Source organism: Juglans regia, chromosome 3 (assembly GCF_001411555.2).
Source record: "Juglans regia cultivar Chandler chromosome 3, Walnut 2.0, whole genome shotgun sequence".
NCBI lineage: Eukaryota > Viridiplantae > Streptophyta > Magnoliopsida > Fagales > Juglandaceae > Juglans > Juglans regia.
The window spans coordinates 8629294-8648085 of NC_049903.1; the positions used below are offsets into that span (position 1 = coordinate 8629294).

The following is an 18792-nucleotide window of genomic DNA, read 5'->3' on the forward strand; positions in this document are numbered from 1 at the left end:
CGCTATCATTTCTACCTTGTACATGACCCATTTTCGAAGACCTGAGTTATTGGACCTTGGCCCAAATGTATGCGAAACATGACGTTAACACAAAGTATCTAAATTAATACAAATAACACCTAAAAATATATAAAATAAAAGAATATATGTAAGAATGTATATAGAGAGTATTATAACGAGCTCAAAAAGAGTCGAGTCGAATTTATACGAATTTTGTTTACAAATCTAAATTGAGTCGAGTCGAGATTAAACGAGTTAACTCGTTTATTATTCGAATAAATATTAGTGGTCACAAACAACTTATTTATCAAATGAATCGAGTTGGAACCGAGTATATACAAGTCAAGCTCAAACTATTCACGAGCGGCTCTGTTCATTTGTAGCTCTAGTAATACGCATTCAATAGAGATTTTTAGTTCCATCTTTACTTATAATGGTTTATTATAATCTGTAGAGCGTTTGCAATATGTTATAATCATAGTTATTCTTTAAAATAAGTCTAAGACATGAAAAAATATTTTAATAGCTATAAACTGATGTAAAAACTTGATATTTTTTATTCATATATAGAAAGGTAATTAGTTAAAAATGGAGGAATAAAATATATTTGATTTCGTGTAGTATGAGTAAGACCTCCATCTTGTTTACTTCACAATGCCAAGCTTCACTCGATTGTATTTGTATGTAATGTCAAAGGGAATTAGAGGGGAGAAAAGTCCAACGACCATAATTGGTAAATTTTTCTAATTTTGTAATCAAATTTGGCAAAGTCGTATTCTTCAAGCCCACGGTACACTCGCCCCCGTTGGTAAGTGGTTCTTACGCGGAAGGTGGAGCGCGTGGGCTAGTAAGAATTAATTAACCTTTGATGTTTTCTTTCATTTCGAGACGTGGCCTACTTGGCGTCTTCTATTCTCTCTGTAAATCTCATTGGTGAAGTGATGAAATGCAGAGACAAAATGCACCCGAAATTCACATGAAATTAACTTCTGGGGTCCGGGGTTTGAGTTTGTGAACTTAAAATGCTATATATACATTCCCATTCTTCAGAAGCGAGCTTATGCGAGAGCCTCCACCAATGGAGTCGTAGTAGTTAGTAGCTTAATTTGGTTCTAAAGAAATTCTCGTTTATATTTTATTGCGTCTCTGGTGAAACCCTATTCCGTGGCCGAGCTCTGACCATGTTCTAATGGCGAAGGGTCGAAAATTGACGACGAGCCGAAGCGAAAGGTTACTGGGGAGCTTCAGCTATGGCAACGGCCACGGTCATGGGTCGAACGGAACGGACTCATCGGAGCTCGGAGAAGAAGATGTCTGGTCCATGGTTGACGGCATGACTGACCGGGAGAATCACGCCGGTTACAGCAGTAACAATTCGCAGGGGGAGTGGACTCCACAGTCCTCTGTGGAGAGCAACGGGAGCGTGGGTTTCAGGAACCGCCGCCGGATTCCCCGGGATGACCGACAGGTTGGTGGGCTGTCCCTGGCCTTCGAGGAGTCGGGCCGCCAGACAGCGTCTTCTAGGATCATGCACCAGTTCCGCGGGAACGATGACGTTGCGGCAGCACCGTCTCCACGTGGGGGCCACCAAATGGCCACGTCGGCGCCAGTGAACGTGCCGGACTGGAGCAAGATCCTCCGAATCGACTCGGTCGAGTCGTTGCATGAGCTGGACGAAGGCTTGGGCGATGGCGACCCGGAGATGGTCCCTCCACACGAGTACCTGGCGCGTAGCCGGAAGACGGCTGCCACCTCGGTTTTTGAGGGCGTGGGCAGGACGCTGAAGGGCCGGGACATGTGGAGGATCAGAGATGCGGTTTGGAGTCAGACCGGGTTCGATGGTTAATTACGAAGGGATTAAATCCGGTTCGATAATTAGTTGGTAACGTTACTGCTGTTTGTTACTGCTGTATGCTGGTAATGTTAATTGCTATTTTTTGGGGGAGTTTATGGGCGATGATTCGGTCTAGTCGGGGTGGGTTCAAACGAGTCAACCCGGCTTACGTGTGAGCCCAAGCATATTTGTTCAGATTTTGTGGCTCTGATGGAGAGGTCCTCTTGGTCTGTCCTGGGTCCTGGAATTTGGGATTTGGGTTTCCAAAATTCCCCAATTTCTTTAGAAAGTAATTTCACTGGTTGTGAGCGTAGCGTTTGTCTTGTCCAACTCTGTGTATCAATGGACGTCTTAACTCATTTTTCCATATTAGGGTCCCATGGGAACAACAATATTATTCTTATCTTAAATTTTATTATTTTAAACAAAAATTCTATTTTCAATTGCATTTTTAGTAAATTATTTAATTACATAATTTGATTTAAAAAATAATTTTTAATTTTTAATTTTTAATTTTTATAAAAAAGGAAATTTCCGTGCTATATATATAGCCAACATCTTCTTATCCATTTCTAAAGAAATAAGTACTAAATATACGATAAGAGTAATGCAATTCATAAACATCACAAGCACAACTTCTGCGTAACATAATTAACAAATTTACATATATTTTACAGTAGATGTTTCCTTTAATTTAAATTTACATATAGTTATTTGCTTGAGATTGCCTAGACACTTCCAGGCACTTAAAAAACAAATCTTTAATCAATATTAACCCACCATGTAACTTGTAAACACATTGCATGTCCTCCTGAATAATATTTTTTTTTTTTTTTTCGCCCTTATGACACAGTCGGGGTTGAATTGTCTTGTCATTTTCATGGTTCTTTCTAGAATGGGGATTTTGGTGGTAGAATGTCTAGAGTTGGATAAAATATTTATTTTTTTTAAAATTCAGACTAACCACTCGATTATTTTTGCATATGAAATAAAATAAAATAAAATAAAATACTATTATAATATATTTTTTAATATTATTTTTATTTTTAAATTTGAAAGATTAGATAAATTATAAAAAATTATGAAAAAATGCAGCATAAATGATGATATAAGCAAGATATATAGATTTAGAATTTTGTTACGTAAAATTGTTGTCTTAACGCACCATTTTATAATGAGATAGCTTTAAAAAAAATTTAAAAAAAATTAATTATTTTTTAGTATAGCTGCTAGAAAAAACTTCAACATGAACATATAAAACTTTCAAATAGATTTTCTCGCAAATTTAATAAAAATAAAATTCTTATAAATAAGAAAAAAGAAATTCAATTTTAAGCAACTTATTCATCAAGTTTAATTACTTGAAGAAAACAAGTACCAGTTGAACATACTTACGTGGCATGATTGCTGTTAGCATTGTACGATACATAATAGGTGGCATTGCATCACCAATATATTATGTCCAAATCAGAAGGCTAGGCATTCATCATATCATATGCATCACCTGCTTTCAATTATTGTGCCATATCCATGAACGTATCACATAGTGCAAGATATATATATATATATATATATATTATAAGTACCATAATCATAAATAAATTTTATAAAAATAAATTTATAAATTGAAATATTTATATGATATGTTAATTAAAAATAATTTTATAATTTAATGGATCATATCAAATCCCGTCAGTTTATAAATTTATTTTATAAAATTTCTTTGTAGCTAAAATTTTCAATTATGATAAGTTCACTTGGACAAGCCCAACGTGAAAATTATGAGATAACAAATTAAATGCTAAATGAAAAACTTCTCAAATTTTGTACTTAAATTTTTCGAAATGAATTATGGTTACTTGTGATGGTCTTCGAAATTCGAATGCGAGAACCCTATCTTTTATTTGGTTGACATCAACCATTTGCTAACATTATTGAAGTCTCCACATACTAAATATGAAAACAAGACAATTTAACCAAAATTAAAGATATGCCCCCCACTGGACTCGTTTGGATTCGTAAGTCATCTCAGCTCATCTCAACTCATCTTAATTCATCTCACTACTATTCAGCAACTTTAACTCATAAATCTCACTACTATTCACAACTCATCTCATTACTATTCACAATCCATCTCAACTCATCTCAACTCATCTCAACTCATCTTCGAATCCAAACGTCTCTTGATGATTGTAATGATTAGATGAAATTAGATGAGATAACTTGTGAAGAGTTGTGAAAACAAAGGGTTAAGCAAACACCAAGTTAACATAAGCACAAATCAATCTATGGGAATTTTGGACTTATAAAAAAGGTTTTTCTTTTTATAAGTAAAAGTAAAATACACCTATTATGGCTTGAAATCTTTGATTTTTGTCTTAGAAGAAAAAAATAAAATTATATTTATAAGTCAATTTGGAATAAAATTCTATTTCATATAAAATCTCACCATGTTTAAAAAATAATTGTTGGGTCTACAAAATTCAAAAGAATTTCGCAAAGCTAAACTTATAAGCTGGTGTTACAGTAAAAAAAAATTTTATAATATGACGTACTATATTTTAAAATACTTCAATTTATAAACTTATATTTTTGTAAAAAACTATTTAGATGAATTAAAAAAGAAGAAGATATCAGTGAATTGTATGGCGTCCATGGATCGAGATATTTTAACTCAAATAGAGAATTGGACGAACAAAAGAGGAGGAGGGCCCAACCCCACGAGAGAGGAGAGGTTATTAGTTAAAGGGGGAAGGGGATAGATGGGGCCCGGGGGAGTGGGGTCACATTGGCACAACTTGACAAAAGGTCCCGTGCAGAGCAGAGGAGAGGGGTGTTAATCAATGTCTCTCCGAATGATCAAACAAAAACTCAGGGTCTCCACTGTGGGATTCCTTATTGGCTTACCTTTTTCAAGAAAACGACGCCACTCCTTCCTTGAGCCTCACAACTTGGATGGCTTTCAGATGCTCTCTCGGATCTTCTTTCACTGCATGCCATTCATATTAATTCATATATAAACAAATCTGCGTAATTTATTTTTGCCCCATAAAATAAGTATCCATGCACATTATTTCTGGATTTATATGGGTTACCGCCTATAAGTAAAGCATACAAAACTATTCAAATTAGCTAACACACAAGAGAATCTGTATGGACAGTGATAAAGACCCTCTAATTTTTTTTTTTTTTAAATAAAACGAATAGGTTCGGTTTAATTGCATATTTGACCATAATGATTCTTTATGAAATTTTAGACTGTGTTTGAATATTGAGTTGGTTTCATATGATCTAAATTTATTTATGAATAATAATATTTTATGAATCTAATTGAGATATATTTGAATGTAAATTAATTTGAGATATATGTTTGAATATATAAAATAAATTGAAATGAATTTAATTTTTTATAAAAATTAAAAAAATAATAAATTAATTTGAGATAGATAAAAGTGATTTTAACATCTGAATATAGCCTTTAAACTTAACATGGGAAGCAGATGGCAGCTGAAAACTTCTGGCAAGTCATTTGCACGAAAAAGGCCATATGGCCTATTGCCAAGAGGCCCATTTTTATTTCGCCAAAAGTTTTGTTTGGTTTGCTGGAAACTGAAGCTGATGGGCACTTTTAGGAGGATGTGGGTTGAGCTCCCAAACCGAAACGCAAAGGGTTTATTTAAAGAGCGCAGCACCTGAGACCTAGCAAGTTGATCGTTGGGTTAGGCTACGTTTGGGATATACCAACGGGAAACAATTTGTTCTCGCCAGATTAAGGTATCGATTAGATAGTGAGCGTAGATGAGAAGAATTAAGATAATAGTTAAAAGTTAAATAAAATATTATTTTTTAATATTATTATTATTATTTTTTAATTTTAAAAAATAAAATTTTTAATATATTTTACCTATAAATTTAAAAAATTTGAAATGATTAGATAAAATGAATTAAGATCACTCAAATTCAAATGAGTCTCGAGAACAAATTGATAAAAAAGAAGTTATAATTTTATTTTATGTAATGAATGCTAATTAATATACATTTAGTGAAAAAAATAAATAAAAATAAATAATTGGTCAAATGCAACTGTACATGTAGGCGTGACCTCAATTAGATGTATTAGTTTGGGTTTACATTGATGAATGGCCAAGTACCGACTGACCTCCGTGACAGCTTGACAGATGTTAATTTCTGATTCGGAAAAAACTACTTTGAAGCCAACCGATCAAGATTGACTGTAAAAAGTAGAAACCGGAATGTTTCGACTGATCAAGAGCCTTTTCCAAGAGCCTTCCTCGGGATTTCGAGGATGGTGATTTATAAGAGACTTTTCTAAGAGCCTTCTAGAGGATAGTGATTTGATTTTTTTGATTTATATGAGACTCTTTTAAGAGCATTAGGCTTTTTTTTTTTTTTTTTAACATAAATCATCTCATTTCATCTTATTTTATCTCGTTTAATTATTATAATTTTTTTAAATTCTTATTAAAATATAATAAATAATTCAACTTTTCAAATCTCAAAATAAAAATTATATTAAAAAATTATATTTTAATAATATTTTATTCAACTTTCATTTATCTCAATTTTTTTTATTTGTGTAACCAAACTAAACCTTACTTCCTCTAGGTTTCGAGGATGGTGATTTACCAAAGAATCTTTTAAGAGTTTTTTTTTTTTTTGTAAAGAGTAGTGACATGTGTACTTATAATTTTATGTATAAAATTCATTTTATTAGTTTTTTTAATTTAGAAATTTGAATTTCAAGTTTTACAATCTTTAGAATATCAATAGCTGATACGTCAGTACGTATTGTTATGTAAGTAAAAACTATAAGTATAAAAATATTTTTCAATTTTTTATTCTAACTTTTTCAAAGTTTTGAGTATGTGAATCAATATTCTCGAATTTTCGGTCCGACTGAAATATTTAAAGTGAAAAAAAATAGAAACATAAAATAGGAGTAAGGTACCTTCGAATTCATACTCAAACGTGAGCGCTTGGAGTTCGAATAGAAAAGAAATAAAAAGTAAGTCATACACCATTATATTTATAATTTTTGGTAGAAAATCGTATGAATCTTTATAATTTTTTGACGAATAATTTTACAAACTATACTGTTTATACATTCATTCAAATATATAAATGTGATTTTTAAAATAAAAATTTTAAAAAGATGTAAGACGAAATCGTAGTTTATAAATTAGATAATAATATGCTTATTATTTTCTACCATTTCTTTATTAATATTTTAAAAAATTTATAAAAAGCTTTTTTGTTTTTTTTCACAAAAAAGTTTACAGAATCTATCGACCGGCTCTAATACCAAATTGTAACACCCATTCCCGTAGGCTAGGAGTGTCACGTATTTTTCATAAAAATAAATCCGACAAGAGATCTCAAATTAATTTATTTTTTAGAAAAAGATCTAATAAAATGTCTTCCAAAAACATTAAATGAATAAACTAAATAAATTCATATCATAAAAGCATGTTTTATTTTAGAAAGTCTGAACTAAAAATAACTGCTTCTTCTTCTCCTGCCTACTCGTATTCATCATCCTCACTTGTGTGGTTAAAAGCATGAAAATAAACTAAAATGAGTCGAAGACTCAGTAAGAAATTCATCACAGCGTAAACATAGTAAACGTAAGGTTTTCATAAAAAATTTCATGCTGAGAGTTTAAAATTCATGACTGTTCATACTGATGCTTATACTATGTATGACTGGTTTAACTGAATTAACTGACTGATCTGACTGATTTAACTAATTTATTTGACTAGCCAACACACTTAATCCTGTGTGCGAGGTTGTGCACTGACCCCACGTCCCGCTGCAGCAAGGGGAGCCGTTGATAGTATTCTAGCATACTATGGTGGACCACGACTGAGTTTGTGGCCTGCACATCCACCCTGAAACTGAACTGCATTGGTACCATGTATCTGAATGGCCATCTTATTAACTGATCTGATTTTTTCTTTCACTTGAATTTAAGATGGCTTACGTATTTTATACACATGAAATGCATGACATATTACATACATAATCATAATTTCTGAATTTAAACATGATGCGGAATGACAAAATCGTATGCTATACTGGATGACATGTTTATATATGACATGAGTGGTGCATAAATAGTTGGCTGTAAATGAACTGGCTTGAATAATAATTATCTATAAACTGAACTATGATGATCATAATTTGTGATCAAACTACTTATCTCGTTGTGCTTTTTCTTGAATAACAATTTGTAACTTGATACCTATATACAATAATAACTATCACTAAATTTGTTTGGAAACAAATAAGTACTAATATCTTATTTAATTAAATTCACAATCTAAAAGATAGTCAAACAAATCTTTTGTTTAACACTATAATCAATAAATCCTAATATTTAAATTACTTAAAATACTAATTTATATTTTGGTAGAATACTCTAGCTATTTTAAAATAATTCATAAAACTTAAATTTTTAAACTAAGTTTCATTTCTTAACATAATTATTAAATCATATGAGAAACCTAATAAATACTAATATTGTTTAAATATTCTTAACATAATAATTTTATAAAATTCTACTAAATAGAAAAAGAAATATTAACAAAATATTAGTCTAAATATCCTTTTAAAATAGCCTTTGACTAATATATTTATTTAAGAAAAACTGACTTTTAAAATGTTAAGCCAAATAAATTTAGTAAAACTGTTGTTGAAATAAAATAAGATTAAATCTAATTTAAAATACATTTCAAATTCTTTAACTATTTTCTTATAAAAATGAGCTCATGACTAATATATTTATTTAATAAAAATAAACTCAACTAGGAATATTAAGCTCAATAAAATCACTAAAACAATTATTGAAATAAAATAAGATCAAGCTCAATTTAAAATACAAGTCCATTTAAACATCATTATAATTTTGTAAGAGTTGAAATCTGGCCCATAATAATATTACTACATGAATCCATCTGCATAAGCTCATCACACGCACATAAGGGCCTAGGGCCTAACGACCCATCAAGAATTTAGGACTCCTCTAGAAGACAAAGTACACGGGCCAAATAAAACAGAGAGTTTGAGAGAGTGAGAGAGAGGTTCTGCAATAGGGCCGAAACTCATCGAGGGAGAGAGGCTGACTCGGCAACTCTGGGCGACCGAAAATGGTCAACGGCGTGACTGGAAGTGGACGGCGACGCGGCTGAGTTCCTGAGCAGAGAGGTGCGACGCCGAGAGAGAGAGAGAGAGAGAGAGAGAGAGAGAGAGAGAGAGAGAGAGAGAGAGAGAGAGAGCTATAAAACTGAAAACAAAAGAGAGGAAAAGAGAAAATTGGTGGTTGACGGAGGTGAGCTTACCGAAAAGAAGTGGGTTCGATGGGGCTGCGTTGGTCGGCGGTTTCCGTTGCCGAGGAGAGGGTGGTCTGCTGCGTTGGCTGGCTAGGATGGAAGCTACGGTGGCTGCTAGACAGAGAAGAAAGCTTAAGCACAAGTGAGTTTCTTCGTATTTTCGTATGTTTAAAATAGATATTCTTTGTGGGATTTTAAAGACGATGGAGAGGATATATTGTAGGATTTTTCTTATGAGAGTTGGTCTCCTATTAGGACTCGGATTTACAAACTACGGGATGAGAATGAGTATGAGGTTAGGGTTACAAATATGAAAAAATATGGATGAAACTTGGAGGTTTAAAGTATCTAAATTCAGAGGCTAAAATCAGAGATGGGGTTCGGTGGAGATAGAAAAAAATAAATTTTAAATTTCAAACCAAACCGTAGTGAACGTAAATCTGATACAATTTAATAATCAATATTAAAACAAAACTCTAGCAAATTTCAACTAACAATATAATAGCAATTATTAAAAATAAAGTAATTATAAATTTTGATAAAACTATAATCATAATAATAATAAAAAAATAAAAAATTTACTTATATATCCTAAATTCAAGACCGGTACGTTACAACTAACAAGTAGTAAAACATCATCTTAATATAAGAGCGCGCACGCATATATCTACTTATATATAATGAGTGAATAGGTTAGGAACAATGTTTTTGTCTAATATTTTTTTTCCAATTTTACCCCTGTTTTTATTCCAAAATTTCAGTTTTGCCACTGAAATTCTTCCCATTTTGCCCCTGGTCCTCGGCGGTTTCCGTTGCCGAGGAGAGGGTGGTCTGCTGCGTTGGCTGGCTAGGATGGAAGCTACGGTGGCTGCTAGACAGAGAAGAAAGCTTAAGCACAAGTGAGTTTCTTCGTATTTTCGTATGTTTAAAATAGATATTCTTTGTGGGATTTTAAAGACGATGGAGAGGATATATTGTAGGATTTTTCTTATGAGAGTTGGTCTCCTATTAGGACTCGGATTTACAAACTACGGGATGAGAATGAGTATGAGGTTAGGGTTACAAATATGAAAAAATATGGATGAAACTTGGAGGTTTAAAGTATCTAAATTCAGAGGCTAAAATCAGAGATGGGGTTCGGTGGAGATAGAAAAAAATAAATTTTAAATTTCAAACCAAACCGTAGTGAACGTAAATCTGATACAATTTAATAATCAATATTAAAACAAAACTCTAGCAAATTTCAACTAACAATATAATAGCAATTATTAAAAATAAAGTAATTATAAATTTTGATAAAACTATAATCATAATAATAATAAAAAAATAAAAAATTTACTTATATATCCTAAATTCAAGACCGGTACGTTACAACTAACAAGTAGTAAAACATCATCTTAATATAAGAGCGCGCACGCATATATCTACTTATATATAATGAGTGAATAGGTTAGGAACAATGTTTTTGTCTAATATTTTTTTTCCAATTTTACCCCTGTTTTTATTCCAAAATTTCAGTTTTGCCACTGAAATTCTTCCCATTTTGCCCCTGGTCCTCGGCGGTTTCCGTTGCCGAGGAGAGGGTGGTCTGCTGCGTTGGCTGGCTAGGATGGAAGCTACGGTGGCTGCTAGACAGAGAAGAAAGCTTAAGCACAAGTGAGTTTCTTCGTATTTTCGTATGTTTAAAATAGATATTCTTTGTGGGATTTTAAAGACGATGGAGAGGATATATTGTAGGATTTTTCTTATGAGAGTTGGTCTCCTATTAGGACTCGGATTTACAAACTACGGGATGAGAATGAGTATGAGGTTAGGGTTACAAATATGAAAAAATATGGATGAAACTTGGAGGTTTAAAGTATCTAAATTCAGAGGCTAAAATCAGAGATGGGGTTCGGTGGAGATAGACAAAAATAAATTTTAAATTTCAAACCAAACCGTAGTGAACGTAAATCTGATACAATTTAATAATCAATATTAAAACAAAACTCTAGCAAATTTCAACTAACAATATAATAGCAATTATTAAAAATAAAGTAATTATAAATTTTGATAAAACTATAATCATAATAATAATAAAAAAATAAAAAATTTACTTATATATCCTAAATTCAAGACCGGTACGTTACAACTAACAAGTAGTAAAACATCATCTTAATATAAGAGCGCGCACGCATATATCTACTTATATATAATGAGTGAATAGGTTAGGAACAATGTTTTTGTCTAATATTTTTTTTCCAATTTTACCCCTGTTTTTATTCCAAAATTTCAGTTTTGCCACTGAAATTCTTCCCATTTTGCCCCTGGTCCTCGGCGGTTTCCGTTGCCGAGGAGAGGGTGGTCTGCTGCGTTGGCTGGCTAGGATGGAAGCTACGGTGGCTGCTAGACAGAGAAGAAAGCTTAAGCACAAGTGAGTTTCTTCGTATTTTCGTATGTTTAAAATAGATATTCTTTGTGGGATTTTAAAGACGATGGAGAGGATATATTGTAGGATTTTTCTTATGAGAGTTGGTCTCCTATTAGGACTCGGATTTACAAACTACGGGATGAGAATGAGTATGAGGTTAGGGTTACAAATATGAAAAAATATGGATGAAACTTGGAGGTTTAAAGTATCTAAATTCAGAGGCTAAAATCAGAGATGGGGTTCGGTGGAGATAGACAAAAATAAATTTTAAATTTCAAACCAAACCGTAGTGAACGTAAATCTGATACAATTTAATAATCAATATTAAAACAAAACTCTAGCAAATTTCAACTAACAATATAATAGCAATTATTAAAAATAAAGTAATTATAAATTTTGATAAAACTATAATCATAATAATAATAAAAAAATAAAAAATTTACTTATATATCCTAAATTCAAGACCGGTACGTTACAACTAACAAGTAGTAAAACATCATCTTAATATAAGAGCGCGCACGCATATATCTACTTATATATAATGAGTGAATAGGTTAGGAACAATGTTTTTGTCTAATATTTTTTTTCCAATTTTACCCCTGTTTTTATTCCAAAATTTCAGTTTTGCCACTGAAATTCTTCCCATTTTGCCCCTGGTTCTCCCGTGCGCGAGCCCCTCCTCTCCTCTCCCCCGTCCGTTTCTTCATTTGCTACTGTGCGCCGCCGCACGCCGTCGTGCTCGACACTGCCACTCTCATTATCTTCCCCTTCGACCGACATTCATTCCCTTCTAATCTCAGCCCCTCTCGTGACGCCGTTGACTGCCATGAGCGAAACCAAGCCGCCGCCCGTCCTATTCTTCGTCGCCTCCAGTGTGCCGCCACACGCCGGCGTGGCTAACACCGCCCCACCTATTCTCTTCCCCTCCGTCCGGTATTCCTCCCCTTTCAATATCAACTCTTATCGTGCAGCCGTTAACCGCCACGACGAATCCAAGCCGCGGCTTTTTTTTTTTTTTTTTAAAGAGCCGCTGTGTCTTTATTGTGTTTTATTTCCTTTAATTTTGAATTATGTAAATATTGAATTCAATTGTTACATTTTAGTATAAATCTAATTTTTTCCTTTTATTAATGATTTTTGTTTAATGATTTATTAAGAAATAAACTTAAATATTTTTTTTTATTTTTGGATAAATTGAATAGTTTATTAATTAACCTGAAATTAATTACACTATTTGAGGTAGATCTATAGTTTCTAATGTACTATAGTTTATTTAATTTTGTTTAAAGGAAAATGATAGGTTACTACTCATTTACTACTCTTTTTATATTTGATTTTTTTTAATTTCTAATTTTACTTAATGGTCAAGGAAGTGATTATTAATAAAATTATATATTTTTTTAATTTTTTTGATTAAGGATGTTAAAAAAATACTTCAAAGAAAATGATAAAAAAATAAAAAACTTGAAATTAACTATAAGTAGTAATTGGGTAGTAATAGAGTAGTAACTCTATTATTATCTTTTTTTAAATGTAAAGGATGAGACTTTATAAAATATATGATTAAATTATTTAATACTTACCACTGTAGTTTTAAATTTTAAAACTGACACATTATATATTTATTTTGGAAATAACAAATATACAACATGCGCATCCAACTATAATTATTAAGAGTAATAATAGTAGGTTGGTTAGTATAATTACAAATTTTTATAAGGAAATAAATTATAACTTCTTAATAATTTAAAAATATAATATGTCATTATTACTATTTTATTTAGCCAAGTGTGAAAATGTTAAATAAATTAATGTTTTTCATTGTTATTATTTCTTATAGTGTTTCTGTTTTAATAATATTAAAAAGAGTAATGAAAACTTTTGAAATAAATTAAGATGATCTGGTTTGCATTCTTAAATTAAGAGCTAAACTGCCTTTGAACTAACACAATAATTTAACATTATCTGTAGTGTTAAATAATATGGTCTAGAATATGTTAATATATCTTAGAACATTTTTAATTTTTTCCTTCTCTGCAAATTTATATAATGTTGGAGAGAGTTAGATGAGATGAAATTTTATAAAAAATAATTGAAAGAGAGAAAGAGTCAAATAAAAAATATTATAAAACTAAAATATTATAAGACACTTAGATTATAATTTTATAATATTATTTTTATTTTGAAATTTAAAAAGATAAATTATATTTTATTTGAAATTTAAAATTTAAAATTTTGAGAAAGTTGTAATGATTATTTTAAAAGTTTTGTATTTCAGTTATGTTTAAAAAGGAGATGGGATATGATATGAAAATTTTGGAATAAAATCTATTTTCAAATAGACTTTTATTTGAAAAAAAGTAAGGGATGAACAATATTCTCATCAATTTCTCTCTCTATTTTTTCCTATTTTTCTCATCAAATCCGGTTCTTTTATATTTTTGCTCTTTTGCCAATTATGTGAGTTTGGATACTGAGGTTTTTTTTTTTTTTTAGGTTAGATCCTAATTGAGATGAGATTAGTTGGAATGAAAATTAAAAGTTAAATAAAATATTTTTAGAATATTATTTTTTGATATTATAGAAACATTAGCATTTTAAACAAGAGATTTTGATAAGTTTAACCAAATAATATTTTATTTTTAGTAAAAGAAATAATCTTAATTTGCTTATAGATGTTTTATTTCATTTAAGTGCATTCGATTCTTAAATTTGCTGTTTAACAAGATCCAAGATTCTCATTATATGTTATTTTATCTGGAACTCGTAAAAATACTATTGGATATAATCATCGATATTAGGGTTTATAATATGAGATAAAAATAGAAATGATTTTGTCAAAAATCTTTACTCTTATGTTGCTTGTGATAATATGATGATTTGCTTTACATGATGATTCTATATGAAATTAATCATATTTTACTATCTATTCTACATCTCGCAAAATTTAATAGTAGATAACTGAGCATACGCGTTGCCCTAACTAGTGTATATTTATATATAATATTTTTTGTACTTATTTGCTGAATATGTATAGCAACTCTTACCAAATACGTAAAATCGCGTGTAAAAGTGTCTCAACCACTTTATCTAGTTTAGTCAATACTGCATATATATTCAAATGTTATAATATTCCTGTACTCAGATTTCCCCCTAGCTAGGTTTTTTTAGAAATAGAAAAACTGTTTGTGAAATGCATTGTAGCTTCCTTAATCGTAGCGTAGCTTCTCCTCGGCTACTTCTGTCTCAATCAACCTGCTTATTTATTTAAAATAAAATAAAAAAATTGATTTTCATTCAAGGCATGGGGAAACGTTCCCTAGTCAATACTCAATACTCCTGCTTTCTTCTCCATTTTAATATATGGGTGTTAAATAAAACATTTTGTTCGTGTCCTAAATTTCATTTTCTTGTCCTTAATTTGCCGAGATATGACTATTCAAAGAGAAATACTATTTCATATTTTTTTATGTCATATATTAATATGAGATTTATTATTTTTATATATTTAATTATATATAAATAAAAAAATTATTTATTAATATGTGAAATATAATATCATTATCCTAATTGGAACCGCTCTTCTGAGTACATACTACAGTACTCTGTCAATTTTTTTTTTTTTTTGACCAGGTGGTCATTTGACTCATTCCTTTTTTTAGAAATATTATGCTTCCTATTTTTTTTTTTTTGAAATATGTTATTCTCATCTTTCTATTCTGTCGCTCTATCTTATCACTGTGATTTTTTAATTTTTTTTATTTAATGATTAAAAAATTAAAAGCTATAGACGTAGCACCACTTTTTATTAAGAGCATTGATAATGGATTAGTTAAATGTCAATGTAAGTCTAAATTTTAGCTAGATGTGAAAAAAAATCTCTATATTGAACTAACCAAAGGTCCAAAGTTTAAGATTTGATGAATAGTAAATCTTAAGTCCTCTTTAAATATGGCTAGCTACTATTCACAATAAAAAATAATATTTAATTATTTAATCACTTCCCTCTTTCTTTGAATGGTAAAACATATATGACATGCATATTATTTCTATTAATTGATAGAGTAAATATATTATTTCTACAAAGTATGAAGATCTAAAAAATATATAAATTGTATTTATAAAAAAAAAATATAATCTTATATTATTATTTTAACTTTATAATAACTAATTTAATATGAACTGACCTAATTAAAAATTAATATTATAACTAAAAATTAAAATTCTAATTAGATTTTGAAAAATGCTGAAGACAGTCGCCCGGGGTAGACGCCGCGCAAGCGGCTGCTGATGTGGAATCAGTGTTTCAAAACGCACCGTATCAGTCTTCCGAATTTGATTCAAAATTTTGGTCCTCATCGAAACGCACCTCACCGTTTACATCAAGCTCCCCCCTCTGCGTTTTTTCCTTCTCCATTCTCTCCTAGAGCGATTCCACTTGAAGTCGAAGAAGGCGATTCCATCCCTCGAAGCGCCTCCGTCGAAGATGGCACGTCCCTCCCCTCAAAGCCGCCGCCTTCTCTCCCTCAGTGTCTTGATGGTTCTCTGAGACCCACACTGGTAAGCCCTAAGTTTCGTCGCACCTTAGTTTTCTTTGCCATCGTCTTCAGCAAGGGAGGGAGCACACGGAATGACCCTAACCCTAGCCCCTTCCCCTTTAACCTGAAGGCAAGCATTTCTGAGAACTCTTACAATTTTTTTTTTTTTTTTGAATTTGTGTTACTGTTCGGATATTGATTAGCTTTTGGTGTGTTTTTGACTGTACGTAGAAGTTCTGCCTTTATTCGACCAAGGACCAAGGAGCCCTGCCACCGCACCACCGCACTCCAACTCCAAGGACTGGAAATTGCCGAGTTGACTCAGAACCAGGTAAACTCCTCTTTCTCTCGCAGACTCCTTGGTCCTTCAGCCCCTGCTTTCGATTACTTTTCCTCCGATCTTTCTATCCTCCTCCTTTCATATTAGTGGGTTTTGATTTTACTTGAGTTGTTACTGTTTCTTGTTGGATTTGGATGTTTCTGGATATGATTTGCCCTCCATTGACAGCCCCAAGTGCACACTACCACATTATGTAGGCCGCGATCCTATACACATTCAATCAATTAAGGCCGTTTAATTTAGCTTTTATGAAAATCTTGAGTTTGGTCAACTTCTCTGTGCCTGAACCCTTGGAACCTGAGTTTAGAAATGTTTTCTAGATAAGCCCAGAAAAACTAATGCCTAACCTTATTCAAGTGCATACTCAATGTATTCTAGGTAAATTATGTCTTACAGAGGTCTCGATTCTTGTTTGGTTGCTTGTACGACGTGGGTTGGATGACAAATAACGGGTTTTTATTTTGATTTGCTTTTTTTTTTAGTGTTGGTTTTCTTTCCTAGAAATTGAAACTGCACAAGTTAAGACTAATGATTCCCTTGTTATGGACAAAAAACAAAAAAACAAAAACAAAAGATCAGTTGAGAAAATATAGTAGAAATAGACAATTCAGTATGATGATAGAATTACCATTCTCGATATCTTGAGTGGATCTTTTATAAAGATAGTAGGATGCTAATTTATTTCATCATTATGGTATGTATATTCTGCGTAAGTTGTGTCTTTTGTGTTGCTATTAAAAGGTATGACGAATCCGTCTCTGTCACGTACATAGTAGAATATGCGAAGTTATATCTGTTTGAAATGTGATCATTATGTTCTCTGGCATGATTTTTGTAAGTTCTAAAGCCTTACTATTAAAACTTATTATTTACAAACCTGGAAAAAGGCAACCCCATTTGTCTTTGCCCGATAAGTGGTACTACATTTTGACAAGTTCTGGAAATACTTGGTCATTATATTCTCTGTCATGATTTTTATAAGTTCTAATGTCTCTGGGTGTTGAAAGCATTTCTGTACTATGCTTTCCATGCCTATATATGGCTTTATCTGTACATTCATTCGTGGTTGCCATAAATTCTGTCTTTTGAGGTAGTATTAAAAAGACTTCCATGCTGATGCAACTCTGGGAGACTCAAACTATCTTCAGTTCTAATTGGTCTTGGGTTTAGATTGGTTAAAATGTGGCTAAATGCTTTGCTTGTTGTATGTACCTAATAACTGCTTGTTCTGTTTTTCCTGTTCATTCACAGCATGGTGGAAATCTTGCAATACCGGCTGATAGGTTTCTGCATGAGGTTGCCTTTAAGCTTTGGAAGGCCCCCAAGTATGGAGCATGAGATATATTTATCAACAGTCCAGTTACGTGAGACAATACTCAAGTCCTAAAATATAGATCAGAATAACAGCTTCCTGTCCTGATTCTATATGCATTATAATCTGTCGATTTTTATTTTTTATTTTGGTAAAACCAGACACTGCTTGATGGGACATGTTTTTACGTGCTCATTTCTCATTTTCCTTCCTGTTGCCAACTAATGCAAGTGCTAGTCATTTGATTTCCTGACAGATTTGTCAATTTTCATTCAGTCCCAGATGTGAGCTTGGCTTAGAAAGCTATTCTGATGTTTGTGCAGTTGTGCTTCCATTTTCATCTGCCAAACGTGGAAAAATTTTAGCCTCCTGTCCAAATGGTAACATATAGATATCAAAGATTTCAATTGAAGTAAGCCTATTATGTCGCAATTCATAGAATATCCAACTGGGTCGGGGTGGTAAGAAATTAAGAACTGAAGAGCCTGTGAGGAAATAACCATTGTGGAATCGATGTTTACATGAAAATGTGTACGTAAAAAGGGAGAAAATAATCATAGGATAGGCCTATCAATCTGCCTTAGTTGTTTCGTAACATCAACCATAGTTGGCCTCATCTTTGGATCCACACCAACGCACATGAGAGCCAACTGCAGCATTGCTTGCAGCTGCTCCATGTCTGTTCCTCCAGGCTAGACTTCACAAGAACCACAAAGAGGAAGTCAGGAAATCATTTTCAAACTTAAATAAAAAATAAAAAAAGGTATTTGTATTTATTTCATTATAATCAAATACATTGATTCTTTCTGCGCTAAAGAAAGTTACAATTGACAAGAATAGTCCATCACAAGCTTCTGCCCCTGCCTTACGATTTCCATAGATCTATTACCGAACCGAAATGCTGCTTAAAAAGTTGAGCCGTTGAACCCAAAGAAGGATTGCTGGACCATTTCCCATTGATAGGAACAATGTGAGACACGGTTGCAAGGGGGTCTGTGAATGGGAAAGC

General features: G+C 32.0%; 1 protein-coding gene and 1 long non-coding RNA gene across 2 annotated transcripts; both read left to right on the plus strand.

The window, feature by feature from the left end:
- The first annotated feature begins 1056 nt into the window (after nucleotides 1-1056).
- Nucleotides 1057-2244, plus strand: LOC108991039. The gene has a single exon (XM_018965179.2). The coding sequence runs from the start codon at nucleotides 1190-1192 to the stop codon at nucleotides 1844-1846; it is 657 nt and encodes a 218-aa protein (XP_018820724.1). The 5' UTR covers nucleotides 1057-1189; the 3' UTR covers nucleotides 1847-2244.
- Nucleotides 2245-15988: 13744 nt separating this feature from the next.
- Nucleotides 15989-18089, plus strand: LOC109017946. Its single transcript, XR_004801191.1, has 3 exons — nucleotides 15989-16153; nucleotides 16363-16462; nucleotides 17723-18089. It is a non-coding gene; the product is annotated as an uncharacterized LOC109017946 (long non-coding RNA).
- The last annotated feature ends 703 nt before the right edge of the window (nucleotides 18090-18792 follow it).